The sequence below is a fragment of the Bombus fervidus genome, chromosome 2 (assembly GCF_041682495.2).
Source record: "Bombus fervidus isolate BK054 chromosome 2, iyBomFerv1, whole genome shotgun sequence".
Lineage (NCBI taxonomy): Eukaryota > Metazoa > Arthropoda > Insecta > Hymenoptera > Apidae > Bombus > Bombus fervidus.
The window spans coordinates 22,273,008-22,285,825 of record NC_091518.1 but is presented as its reverse complement, the minus strand read 5'-3'; the positions used below and the strand labels follow the sequence as shown (position 1 = coordinate 22,285,825).

The following is a 12,818-nucleotide window of genomic DNA, read 5'->3' as shown; positions in this document are numbered from 1 at the left end:
TTATTCAAGATTACACGGCTTTTTCCTAATCTCTTTCAGACGTTTATCGAGTTCTTAGAACTAGAACTTGCATACTTAAAATAATCTTCTGATAAACAGAAGAAATAATCGCACCGATGTAGTAATAAATAATTATCTAGATTCCTATCGAAAGAATGTTTACATATAAAAATTTAAAGAAACATTAAGCTGACATTAACACAAACATTAACATTTCGCTGCCTTGAAGACAATACACAGATACAATACTTTTAAACCATCATGTTTTGGAATTCGTTGTGCACATACCATAAGCCAGGTCATTTTTTGTTGAACGTTCTATTTTGATGAAGTTTTCATAAAGCTTTATCTTTGCATCACATATGGCATAATAGTATAAATAATCTAGTTATACTATTAATTAACAATACATTATTTTCACCATAAGATTCACGGTACTTGCAAATCTTCCTTTACTATACAGCGACATTTCATAAAAGATACTTCACCAAAATTGCACGTTTCATTCTTCTCACATTTATACATACATATTATTGTTTATTACAAAGGCATCATATGGATAAGCAATTTAAATTAACAATGTTAAAATAAATTTTGTAATATTTTCAATAATTGCTACTTAAATATTGCAGAAGATATTTCTTTACTAACGGTGTGCACCGTTGTAACAATCGAAAAGATATATCTCGATACACTTGCGGAGCATTTGTTATATACAATTGTGAGTGTACAAAATATAAGAGTCGAGAGCCAGCAAAGTTAATGTAGATACGAAAAATTATCTCTTATATGTTTATATGTGTATCACTCGATGAGACGGAAAGATTTTATTTTCCTGGGATATTACGCGATCTTAACTTATGTCTAAGGCAACAGTGCCATTAAAAATTTAAGTCTATGTACAGAACTCTTCATTATTCATATGAATTTAGTAATCGGTATAGAATACACGATACGCAACTTTATGTTTATGATAATCAGTTTATTACAGCTTATCCATGGTTGTATTTGAACAAAAATAACTCTACATTCGTCCTCATGTTATCTGAGTATCTTTTCCCCTTTCCATTTTTCAATCGTAAAATTTATGACAAGATGACAAAACATTAATTTGGTACAAAATTATCATATCTCCAATTGTGTACTGTACAAACAGATTCAGCACTGTAACGCGTGTAATTATTTAAATAAATCCATGTGAATAATTAAAGAATATAACTGTAATATAAGGTAATGTTCTGTGAGATAGGCAGGTATCAAGCTGGCTTAATTAAGTGTCACAGTCTTCGAGTTGCCTTTGTTTCCTCATGGACATGGATTATCGGCGCGCCACGTGTTGTGCTTTTCACCTTTGTGTATTGATTGTGAATTGCTCGAATGAATTCTAATGAATAATTTTATGATGTGTGTTGCATCATATAATAAATTTTATAAACATGTCCTTTTATGTGCCTCTCTTAAAATATGATGCAAGGGAGAACATATACTTATGTTTTCCTGTGAAGCTAAAAGAACTGTCTGTCGAGTCACGGATTTAATAGTCATCCAGATCAAAGGTATCAACCTCAACATCTTCAAGTTGCATACTCTGAAAGTCCACTTTGTACCGCAATATACCTGTAAAACACATATTAACAAAATACTATTTTAGTACACCAAAGATTTATCCAAAATGTTTTGCTATGGAAAATTTATAGAAATAAATGAGAAGTATTTTAATAATACAATACGAATGATGTTCTATAAAAAAAAAGAAGTTACATGATCAAATTAATAAAATAGAATTTGCAATCAATAATCTGTAGAAATATTATGATGAATTAGTTTAATATAATAATTATTAATCATGCATAATGTATTGTTCACAGTGCCTTCCAATTCTTTAATAAAGTGTTAGAAAGTAATACTTTACAAAAACACTGTTATTTTTATAACTATTTAATACAATTTGAAAAAATGAAAGACTGCTATCACTATATAAACATGATATATGGAAATATATATTAATAATATGACTGTAAAGTAAGTGAATGTTATACATATAATGAATATTACATTTTCAAAATTATAATCTAAAACATAAGTTCTAATTCATAATTTTATCAAAAATGAATAGCAAGCAATTAATTCTAAAACGTATATAAAAATAATTGCTATAATAGCAAGATTATTAGGTAACAAAAAATACATTCTAATAAAATATTATGTAAATGAACAGTTATTCATGTTATTATATATTAAATGTATTACATCCTTCTATATTAAATAATATTTCTATAAGTTAGCAACATCACTAATAACAAAAGATAAAATAGAATAGATTTAATAATGTAACATTAATAACTAAATCATGATAGTATTGCTAATAATAATAAAGGAGAAAAATACCATTGTAATAAATAGAATGATTTCTTATACAATGTATAACATTCTATAGCAAAATACACTTAATGTTAAGAAGTGCAATGATAAGGGTTAATAAAGTACAGTCAATTTCACAGCTTTTTCTTTCACTAAAATGGTAAAAAGCAATTACTATACCTTTCCCAATATGCAAGCTAATGGAAACAAACCATCAATTAGTACTTATGCTTGATCAAATACTTCGACTATTTAACAAAGCCTAGCCATTTATTACGTAAATAATCATTTATTATGTTTTATATTCACCACCAAAAACTATATATAATTGATATTATTTATCATTAATAACAGCATTTAAGTATTTGTTAAAAATACAAAACCATAATTTATCTTTGGTAGTGAAATGAACATTTGCCTATTGCATAACATGCAGCAAGCAGTATTTGTGATTATTTCCTTATACAGGCAGTAACACAAGGTATGTTTGTATATTAATATAAACATTAGATAACCTTAAAAAAATATTTTATAATAATATTGTCATTAAAATATGCGTCTAATTCCATTTTAATTAAAATTCTAACTTAAAGCTTTTTAATTTAAATATAATTGTAACAAAATTGTTAAACTAATTGTATGTTATACTTTTAATATAATGGATATTTAAGTGGTTAATATCTATTTATATTAAATATACAATAAATATTTGAATATGTGTTAAATAAATAACTCTTTAAAAACACCGAATAAAATTATGACAAATATGCATAGAGAAAGTATATAAACTTTAATAAGAAGAAAAGAACGATGATTCCAAACACAATATCTAAAATATTATTAGGCCTATAAAAATATAAGAGGGCTAAAAAGCTTCACATGCACATAAAGGAAATTTCCTATATACATCTATTGCAGAATAAAATAAGAAATAGTGGTTTCGATATTATTTTGAAAATCACATATATATATATGTATATATACACACACACGCGCGCGCGCATATATATACACATTTCTTTGATAAATTATTGTCACAACATTTAAAAATACATATAATAGTGCTATCTCAGTAGTTAGATATTTTTATAAAATTATTTTTCTTATAAGTATTTGTGTTATTCATTAACATATTGTTAACACACAGTATATTCACAACAGTTTAGAAACAATAAAAATATCTTTGTGTGTGTAATAGATGGAGTATTGTCATGACAACGTTTCAAAAATATCTACTGTATCCAAAAATGAATGAAACTGTATTATATGTGAATCGTCTGTGTTGTAAATGATTTTGTACACATAAGTATGCAACGAAAGTTTAAAGTAAAATGTATCATGAAATAATAAAAATAATTGTGTTTGTGGAAATAAGCAATATTATATATCCATTAAATTGAATATGTGTATTGTACCTACAGTTTAATTTTAATTACTATAATGTACAATCACTAAAAAAAAAAGAAGACAGTATCTAATAATGCTCAAGGCAGAAAAGTTACACACTGGAATACTTCAACTCACCCTCTTCAATTACAATTATCCACATTTCATATATATACAAGATTTTCTCTTAATTTTTGTACCACCAAGAAAAAAAGGAGACAGCAAAGTTTTCAGGCTTTTTATTCGTAAAAGTAAATATTATACCTCGAAATTCACAACTAAAAATATCTATATTCACATTCAAACTCATCAGAAGAGACATACATATACTACAGATTTGCACAGAAGTATTGAACTATACTATTCAGTGAAAAATCCAACAGAAGAAACTTCAAATTTTTTTGGACAAATTTATCGTCAATTACTTACTAAATGGATATATTTTAATTATTAATAACAATATAAATTCATGGCATATAACGAAAGAAAACTCCATCACTGCTCAAAACAACAATGTCACATTAATAACACATTTTATCAATAGTAACGGAAATTGATCTCTTCATGATGAGTACATGATTTATATTATAAAGTGATTTATTATATATCTATACAGACTACATTTAAAATGCAAACAAATATAACGATAGAATTCGATGTACATTAATTAAACAATTAAATTATTGATGAATGCTATTATATACGAAGGTTTAATGATATACTAATTGTCATTAACTAATATAATAATTATGTCCTACAATTATATTATTTATTTCTTTTTTTTTTTTTTAAGCATAAGTTAATACAAGATTCATAAATAGTTTGATAAATTTGTCCAGTTCTGAAAGTAATATGTTCTATAATACACGAAATGTAAACGAATGCACTCAAGACAGAGAAAGAGCTACCTGGTCAACTTTGAGTATTTCACAGATGAAATTAGTAATCATCGAGGTCAACATCATCAAGAGGCTCATCAGCCTGCAGTGACTGGAAATCAACTTTGTAGCGGAGGATTCCTATGCATCAAGATATACTCCATAATTAAAACTCATACTTTTAACTTTTTTTTAATACCATTTACTTTTCATACATATGAATTTATATCTTGACAAAGACCATGTTTTAAAATTTTGGTACCACTTTTGTTTGTTTGTAATAAAAATAGTCAATGAACGTTTCATTAATAGAGGAACAACAATGAGGAAATTCTCAAGACTCAATCACATTTTAGGAATGTATTGAAAGGTTTGTTATATTTACACAGACATTAAACTTATATCCTTTGCTCTTACTGATTAGCTAATCAAAGTGGAATCAGCCGCTTTTCTGTTAGTATACTTCGAGTGGATGAATACAAATTATTACTTCGTAAGTATATTACTTTCAGTCGAGTCAAAGTTAATAGCCACAAAAACAAATGAAAGAAGGAAACTTACCTCCAATGCCGCCAAAACCTCTTACAAACTGAGAGCCTTCTTGAGATTTATCTGTAATAATTTCCAAAGTGGCACCGAAACTCTTGTAGTTGTTTGCTAACCACTCAAGTAAAGGCTGACATTCTACAAGTTCCAATTCTACTCCACTCTAAATACGACAAAAACGTATTCTATATTAATTAGTTGCGTTTATTTAATTAATTTTATCAATCAAATGGTTAAAATTGTTTAATTTACCTCTTTGTCAGTAAAATGAGTTTTGTCTTTTTCCTGTTCTGGTGTTAGGTGTAAAACCTTCTCTTCTGCATTTGTATGGTTCTTTAAAACGTACCGCTGAATATCTAAATTCTCCCAACAAATGAGAGTCTCTACACTGCCTAACTCTAATGCTCTTAATGTATCTTCTACGCCAAAACAATATTTCCCTGTATCTTGTGAGATTTCGTCAAAATAACGGCCTAGATAAAGTAATATAATACAGTCCTCAGTCTTACAATGAGTTAACAATTTTGTCTTCTATTTGTATTTAAAAAGTATTTTTAAAGTACGTATACTAACCAATTAATTTTTTTTCCTGAATAAACTTTACATTTTGCAAAGATTCAGCAGCTAACTCAATAGCTTGATTAAAACCATTCTCTCCACCATACGAGACATCTACTAACTTTATAACCTTTGCTTGCAATCTCTAAAATAATAAAAATATCCAAAGATACTTTTACAAAATTGATTATATATGCGTATATTTACAGTATCAATTTACATGAACTTACTGGATCAAACATGTCCGATTGACTAAGTTCTGTTTTAAAATCGGCACTGCCTGCTAAAATTAAACCAGCAATATTAGGTTTATCATTAGTAATATATAATTGGGTAGCTACTTCTGCAACTTTTCGAACGTAATTATGCCGCTTTTCCATACGCAACCGAGCAAAACGAAGCGCTGACTGTCCTCCTCTGCCTGGAATTAGATTTTCAGTAAATAAAATATACCGCTTCTTTCTTTTTTCTTTTTTTTTTTTTGTTTATTAAATATCGTACTAATTATTTACATACCATGCTTTTTTGGAAGATCTACTGTAAATTTATGTAAAACCTCACGGGTATTTCCTTGCAGCGTACCAAACAATGCTCCATTACCATCCATGACGATAAAACCAAATTTATTATCATCAGCAAGCAATGCTGTAAGTGCTTCAGTGTGAAACTAAAATACCCCAAGATATGTTGAAATTTATTTTCTTTGACTGAATTAACAAATATTTTCTTACTAAATTACAAAAATGTAAACTACCTTGTTATCACAAAGATAAAGTGAAGTATTAATAGGTTTAAAGGGTTCAAAATCAATGTTAACTTTCTTTTCTTTTCCTTCTTCTGTTACAATGGTACCACAATATATTACCAGGCCATTTGGAGGCACTAAAAAAATAATAATGTGTAATTTATATTATTGAAGTATATAACATGCATGAATCTATGCACTTGGTATTACACTATGCTTTATATAATATTCATAATAAGAAGTCATTCAGAAATAGTTGTCTTTAAATGTAACAGGATAAATTATTAAACACATTTATATGATATAAATAATATAATTACAAAAAATTTCAATAATCTATTCAAATTACCTTTCGTATATAATTTTAGCCTATGTTGTACGGATGTGATAGCACCCAAAACAGATAGTCTATTTACACGAGATTTAATATTCGATGCTGTCCCAAACTCATCTGCTAACATTTTGCTTACTCTCGATATCTGGTCTTTTGGAGGGATAATTAACGAAATCATACTAGTCCCATTCCTGCAAAAGAAGATATTCCATGCATGACAAGTATATATCATAAACAATGCTATATTGTAAAACAATCTGTTTCTATGTGAGGTTGTATTAGTGTTATATTAATAAAACTTATATTTTTTTAAATGTAATAAAAAATTCCGTGATAAAACATCGAATAAATACGATATATATTTCTCGAAATTTTGAATACCTCGAAAATTTTTCCTGTAGAATCACATGAAACTCATTTTCCCAGTAAGAACGAAAAGACCGTTACTTCCTACTTACCACATGTTCTTTAAAGCATATGTGCAAATAGAAAATCGAACAGCTGATAAGAAAAGGCGCGGCAATATTAATTTCGACCTACTTACCCCCTGGCCATTTCGAGACTTTTTATAAGTTTCTTAATTTTCCAGATTTCGACATTGCGGTCGGCGGAAGTTTCTTCGTTGGACATTGCTGCGCGTTGTGTCGCGTGGTCGCGGCTTATGGGTTCAAACTAAATTAATCGTTTATCACCAACGGGACGAAGCCTGGAAAGGTGGTCCACGTCGACGTGAAAGCCGGATCTAGTAATTTTTCTCTGAAATGAATGATCAATCCGTTTATCGATGAATCTGCTTCGATCCAGTTTATACCGGATTATGTCAGAAAGAACGTGTTCGACAAAGAATTACTGTTCTATCGGTGAAAACGGCAAACCATCGTTTACCACACTTTTCACTCACTCTGAGATTGGTATGTTGATGTTTTGCCACAAGTGTTAACGTTTTAAAAGCGATACTTGTGACGGAGCGGGTACCACGCGAAAGTGAACCTCGGAATGCACACGTCGGCCATGCGATGGCACAACGAAACGTCAGTACTTCGGTGGACGTACTGTACGGTACAAAATGGGAAGCAAAAAGACTGAAGAGTTGGTGCGCGAGCAGCGCCTCGAGGCCGCTTGTCGTATTCAGGCGCAGCCGCATTTGCATCGCTTCTCTGCCGATACATACTATATCGTTTAATGCTTCGTCCGCAGTGACAAATTTACTCCTTACTATTTATTTTGCAATTTTCACGATAAAATTTAAAATAACTAATTTAACAGTTATCAATTTATATACTTCGATGCGAATCATAGAAAATGGTGCATAGAAAAGATTCTAACATGAAATTATAAATACATTATGTAAATAGAAGTTCAGCTTAGGAAAAGCATTTTGATTAATTTAAGTCTTCGATGTGCATGAAATATTGAAAATCTCCTTTATTTTATATTTTGATATTGACGTCAACATGTATGGATATATTTCGCCCATTATTATCCATGAACATTATGATTTGAAAATATTCATACTGTTTACTAACATTTTCGGTTATAGATGATTTTAGTTGCTGTTCTATTGGCCATGAACGACAAATAGCTAATTTATCAAATCTTACTTAGCCTTGTAAATAATATTTGTAAATAATAATAATTGTATTGTAGGACTTAATATCTGTTGCAATGTTTACAAGAAAATAATACTTAATGAATATTCATATCAATAATTATTGGAAAATAAAACTACGGCCGTAAAATAATTAAACATTGCCGATCTTGACTATCTTTGGTATATATATATATATATACCTGTATTTGGTATATATATATACATATATTTTTAAATACCCTTTGAAACATCAACGTTATACAAATATACTCACGTTCTTGATAGGATAAAATATTTTTTTACAATGAGATTACGAACTTACCATAAATATATAGAGTATGTAAAATCAACTGGAATCTGCATTGTTGTGGTTGGGTTAGTATTATTTATTGGATTTTTTCGAAAATCATTAATTTAATGGTATATTAATATTATATTGTATATTAATATTTGAATGATTTATATTTTTTATGTAGGGGTTGTTGGTTTTTGTATCAATTAAGGCAAGTATCACACATCTTACAATCCTCTGTACCTACCAATGTTCTGAGCAAGGACCAACCACATACTCGATATATTTATATTGATGACCCTCGATTCAAAGGTATTTATCATTAGCTTGTAATGATTTACTAAGCTCCAAATATTTATTAGCTCTGTTCTTATGATTTCAGATGTTCTCATGTTAAGGAAAGTTGAAAATTTACAATCGTCAGTACCAACAGAATCATTTTCATTTGCTCATATCATAATGAAATGGTGGAAGTCATTAACCCGTAATGTGGCATATAAACTATTACATATTGCACAAAATGGCAGTGACAGAGAACGTTTAAAAGCTCTCTATACTCTTAATTCTTTAAAGCATTTAAAAGGTATTCTTTTTAGCTATTATTAATCTTCATATAAACAGTTTTTATTTAAATGCTTTTAATTAAAAATTATAGACTGGCACTATCGGCATATTGCACAAATGTTGGATGCTAAAACTGCAGTGTCTCTTGCAAGAATGCCAAATGTTGATTCAAGATTTTTTTTGCAGCCACCATATCATCATGTACAATATGATTTACAGGCATGTATAATAATATATTTATTGTAATTACGTTTATTTAACAGATATATTTGATGAGAGATCGTATTTTTTTCAGGATATAATAGAAAAAGTATACCACTTGCTCCTTTACTTAAATACATTATGTGAAAATACGCATCCCTGCCTTCTTCAATTTCTCAATAAAAACTTTAAGGATATACATTCTGTAAGTATATACTCATTGAAATTTTTTAATTTCTATTATATAAATTATTTTGTGCGCATTTTAATTATTTACAAAGTATAAAAACAGGATAGTCTGATACTTGATCACGATTTAACAAACTTAGGGCTGGCTGTAGCACCAGCCATAGTATGGGATCAAGAATTATTACAGAATTGTGTTCAAGCGCTATGCCATCATTCTTGCCTTGAGCTATATAGTAAAGGTAAAGTAAAAATCTAGCAGATTAAAACATTTTTATCTAATCTTTCCTTGTTTTCAGATATTATCGATGCTGGTGGTCTTCCATTATTAATGATAATAAAGAAAATTTTCAGTGACAATATTAACATATGTATATTACTTGCGAAAATAATTTCCAATATTTCACTTCATTCAATGTATTTGCAAGATATTTTTCAGTCAGGTATATATTAAGTAGATTCCAATTTTGCCTCCTTATTTTGTTCCTTAAAATATTGTATATTATTCATGGTTTCGTTTAAAGGTTGGATTGGTACATTGGTAGAATGGACTCAAAATAGTGATATAAGATTGGCAGCAGCAGCCAGTCGTGCATTGGCAAATTTAGATGTGGATGAGAATAATAAATATCCAAGACGTATTTATCTTCTTCATCCTCTGCACAAAACTGTAGCAAACACAAAGTTAGATGTCATTTTCTTGCACGGACTACTTGGTGGAGTATTTATAACGTGGAGGCAAAGAGATTCAGATACATCTGAAGTTGGGGTTGTAGGTTTGTTTGTATTATAAATAATAATTTAGCGTAACAAACATAGAACATGAGATTAATTACGATTATATTCTAGTTGCACCGTATACGAGATCCGTTTGGAAACAATCCGACTTTCTACCTGAGTGTGCTATTGTAAACACCATACTTTCAATATTTACGGAAGACCTTAATGAGTAATCCTGTAAACTCTGAACGATATGATCAAACATATCAAGCAAATGATGCATATCAAGCAAGTATGCATTTGACCATGATCGGTCAGAAACAAATTTGAGATGTTAAAGAAGGTCATTACCTATGATAAATCATGGATCTATGGTCCGAGAGAAACGCCCAGTGTTTAGTCATCTCGAAATGTGGTTCTCACGATCTTCGACCCGTACAAAATAACCTATTGTTGCTGACTAATAATCTTACAACAGCACAATCAGATAGAAAGATGTACCCTTAGATTATATTGTTCCTAGACAGACCTCGTATCTCTACTAAACATAATTATTCACATTAATTACATAAATTGTAGATCCCTACATTATACAAGATGGAATCAATTTTTCAAATTTGGTAGATGATCAGTCACAAGATTTTTTGAGAGATTTAACTTATGATTTGAGGAAACGTGAATGGGATAAAGTGGGGCATGATTTTGAAGTAATTCTAGACGATTGCCCGCAAAGTACGAATTCTAGAGGGAATGGACCATTTTTCTGCCAAGGGTATAATATTATTTCAAGTTATGTGTTTTGCTGAGAAATGATTCCATATTTAAGAATTTCCAATTTTAGGAATGATACGTGTATGAAGAAAATTTATCACGATAGACGGCATAAAACGCAGTGTTGGCCTAAAGATTGGTTACCACAAGATATTCCATTTGTTCGAGTTATTGGGGTAAATTATGACACTAATTTGTCACTATGGACATCTTCATGCCCGATAGAGGACAAAAAGTAAATAACATTATTAATGTTACTATTTCATCCAATTATTCAAAATTTGTAATTTATTTGTATTGTTTGTTCATTTGAAGCACTATGGGCAAAAGAAGCGAAGAATATATAAAAAAATTATTAATTGCCGGTGTTGGAAAACGACCAACAGTTTGGGTTTGTCACTCAATGGGTGGTTTATTAGTAAAAAAAATGCTTGTGGATGGTTAGGATCGTCTTCATATTTCAGTATAAGATATTAATATCGTTTTCATATAAATTTATATATTTATATATGCAACTATTCTTTTTGTAGAATGGAGGAATGGTGATCAAAATAATATATGTAAAAATACACGTGGTATAGTATTTTATAGTACTCCACATCGTGGTTCCCGCGTGGCAGCATTAAAACAAGCAACACAAATGGTATTATGGCCATCGATCGAAGTACAGGAACTTCGTGAAGGTATATTAAAATTGTATTATGATATTAGTTTAAAAATATTTTAGATATATTTATAAATAATATGATTTATGTTTAGAGTCGCCACAATTATTAAAATTACATAACGAATTCCTCGATATGTTGAAAGATTACCCCATAGAGATTATTAGTTTTAGCGAAACTAAATCTACCCATGTAACACCGTTAAATGTTCCATTTCAGTTTGTTACTTCTAATTCAGCTGGTACGTATACAATGAAAATTATTCTATATAATATTATCGAACTTTTAACAAAAATTCTAATGCTTATATGTAGATCCTGGAGTAGGTGAATTTTATGAAATTGCTCAAGATCATTTGTCTATATGTAAACCAGCTAGCAGGTAATAATTCAGATTTTTTATTTCGTATCTGTTAAAAAGTAGGAAATTTTAATTATATATTATTTATTTTATAGACATTCCTTCTTATATCAAAAACTTTTGAGCGTTTTGAAATGTCACATAACTCACGAGAAAACAACTGTTTCTCCAATTGCGGAATTGTTAGCATTGCCAAATAAATTATAAATCTGTATATATTTCTATGTTTATATAAGCTTATGAACAAATGGTACAGATGTATTTTAGTACTATGAAAAATTTTATTTTTCTATATACGAACCAATATTAATTACGCTAGAAGAAAAGGAAACAAATAAGGATAACAAATTCGTCTTTTTCTTTTTTAATCATAAAAAATATCAAGTATTTTCTCAAATACTTTTTTTAACATCACTGATTATTTATTTCTTTGACTAGAATGAACAATAAAATTTTTTGTAATAAAATCAATAAACTAATGATAAAAAATTATTGAGTTGTTTTATAACAATTTCCTGGAGTCGAGCGCGAGATGTTAATTGATCGATATAAGGTAACATTATAGTTTGTTATACATAAAACTGCAGTAAATTTTAAACATACGAACAAAACATTGTAAAATCCAATATAAGGCACTGAATAAATTAAATGAAAGCAGAG

General features: G+C 29.0%; 2 protein-coding genes across 5 annotated transcripts; one reads left to right on the top strand and one right to left on the bottom strand.

Moving 5' to 3' along the window:
* Window positions 1-961: 961 nt before the first annotated feature.
* On the bottom strand, window positions 962-7,906 carry Erf1 (eukaryotic release factor 1). Of its 4 annotated transcripts, XM_072017162.1 has the most exons (12): window positions 7,710-7,906; window positions 7,353-7,564; window positions 6,824-6,999; window positions 6,484-6,611; window positions 6,246-6,396; window positions 5,960-6,150; window positions 5,745-5,874; window positions 5,424-5,644; window positions 5,187-5,334; window positions 4,656-4,766; window positions 2,542-2,558; window positions 962-1,617 (listed from the first exon to the last, which is right to left on the bottom strand). In XM_072017162.1, exons 2-10 carry the CDS (start codon window positions 7,436-7,438, stop codon window positions 4,687-4,689), a joined length of 1,311 nt encoding a protein of 436 aa, XP_071873263.1. In that variant the 5' UTR covers window positions 7,439-7,564; window positions 7,710-7,906; the 3' UTR covers window positions 962-1,617; window positions 2,542-2,558; window positions 4,656-4,686. The 4 variants fall into 4 exon arrangements, with proteins under 4 accessions (XP_071873263.1, XP_071873272.1, XP_071873254.1 ...); XM_072017171.1 differs by lacking the exon at window positions 2,542-2,558; XM_072017153.1 differs by lacking the exons at window positions 2,542-2,558; window positions 4,656-4,766 and having other exon boundaries at window positions 7,659-7,905.
* A 466-nt stretch (window positions 7,907-8,372) lies between these two features.
* On the top strand, window positions 8,373-12,650 carry LOC139994447 (protein SERAC1). The gene is made up of 15 exons (XM_072017097.1): window positions 8,373-8,774; window positions 8,876-9,003; window positions 9,074-9,274; window positions 9,347-9,474; window positions 9,551-9,661; window positions 9,749-9,884; window positions 9,942-10,085; window positions 10,167-10,418; window positions 10,942-11,134; window positions 11,204-11,368; window positions 11,449-11,573; window positions 11,664-11,816; window positions 11,893-12,039; window positions 12,113-12,179; window positions 12,254-12,650. The coding sequence occupies exons 1-15, from the start codon at window positions 8,704-8,706 to the stop codon at window positions 12,363-12,365; spliced, it is 2,133 nt and encodes a 710-aa protein (XP_071873198.1). The 5' UTR covers window positions 8,373-8,703; the 3' UTR covers window positions 12,366-12,650.
* The last annotated feature ends 168 nt before the right edge of the window (window positions 12,651-12,818 follow it).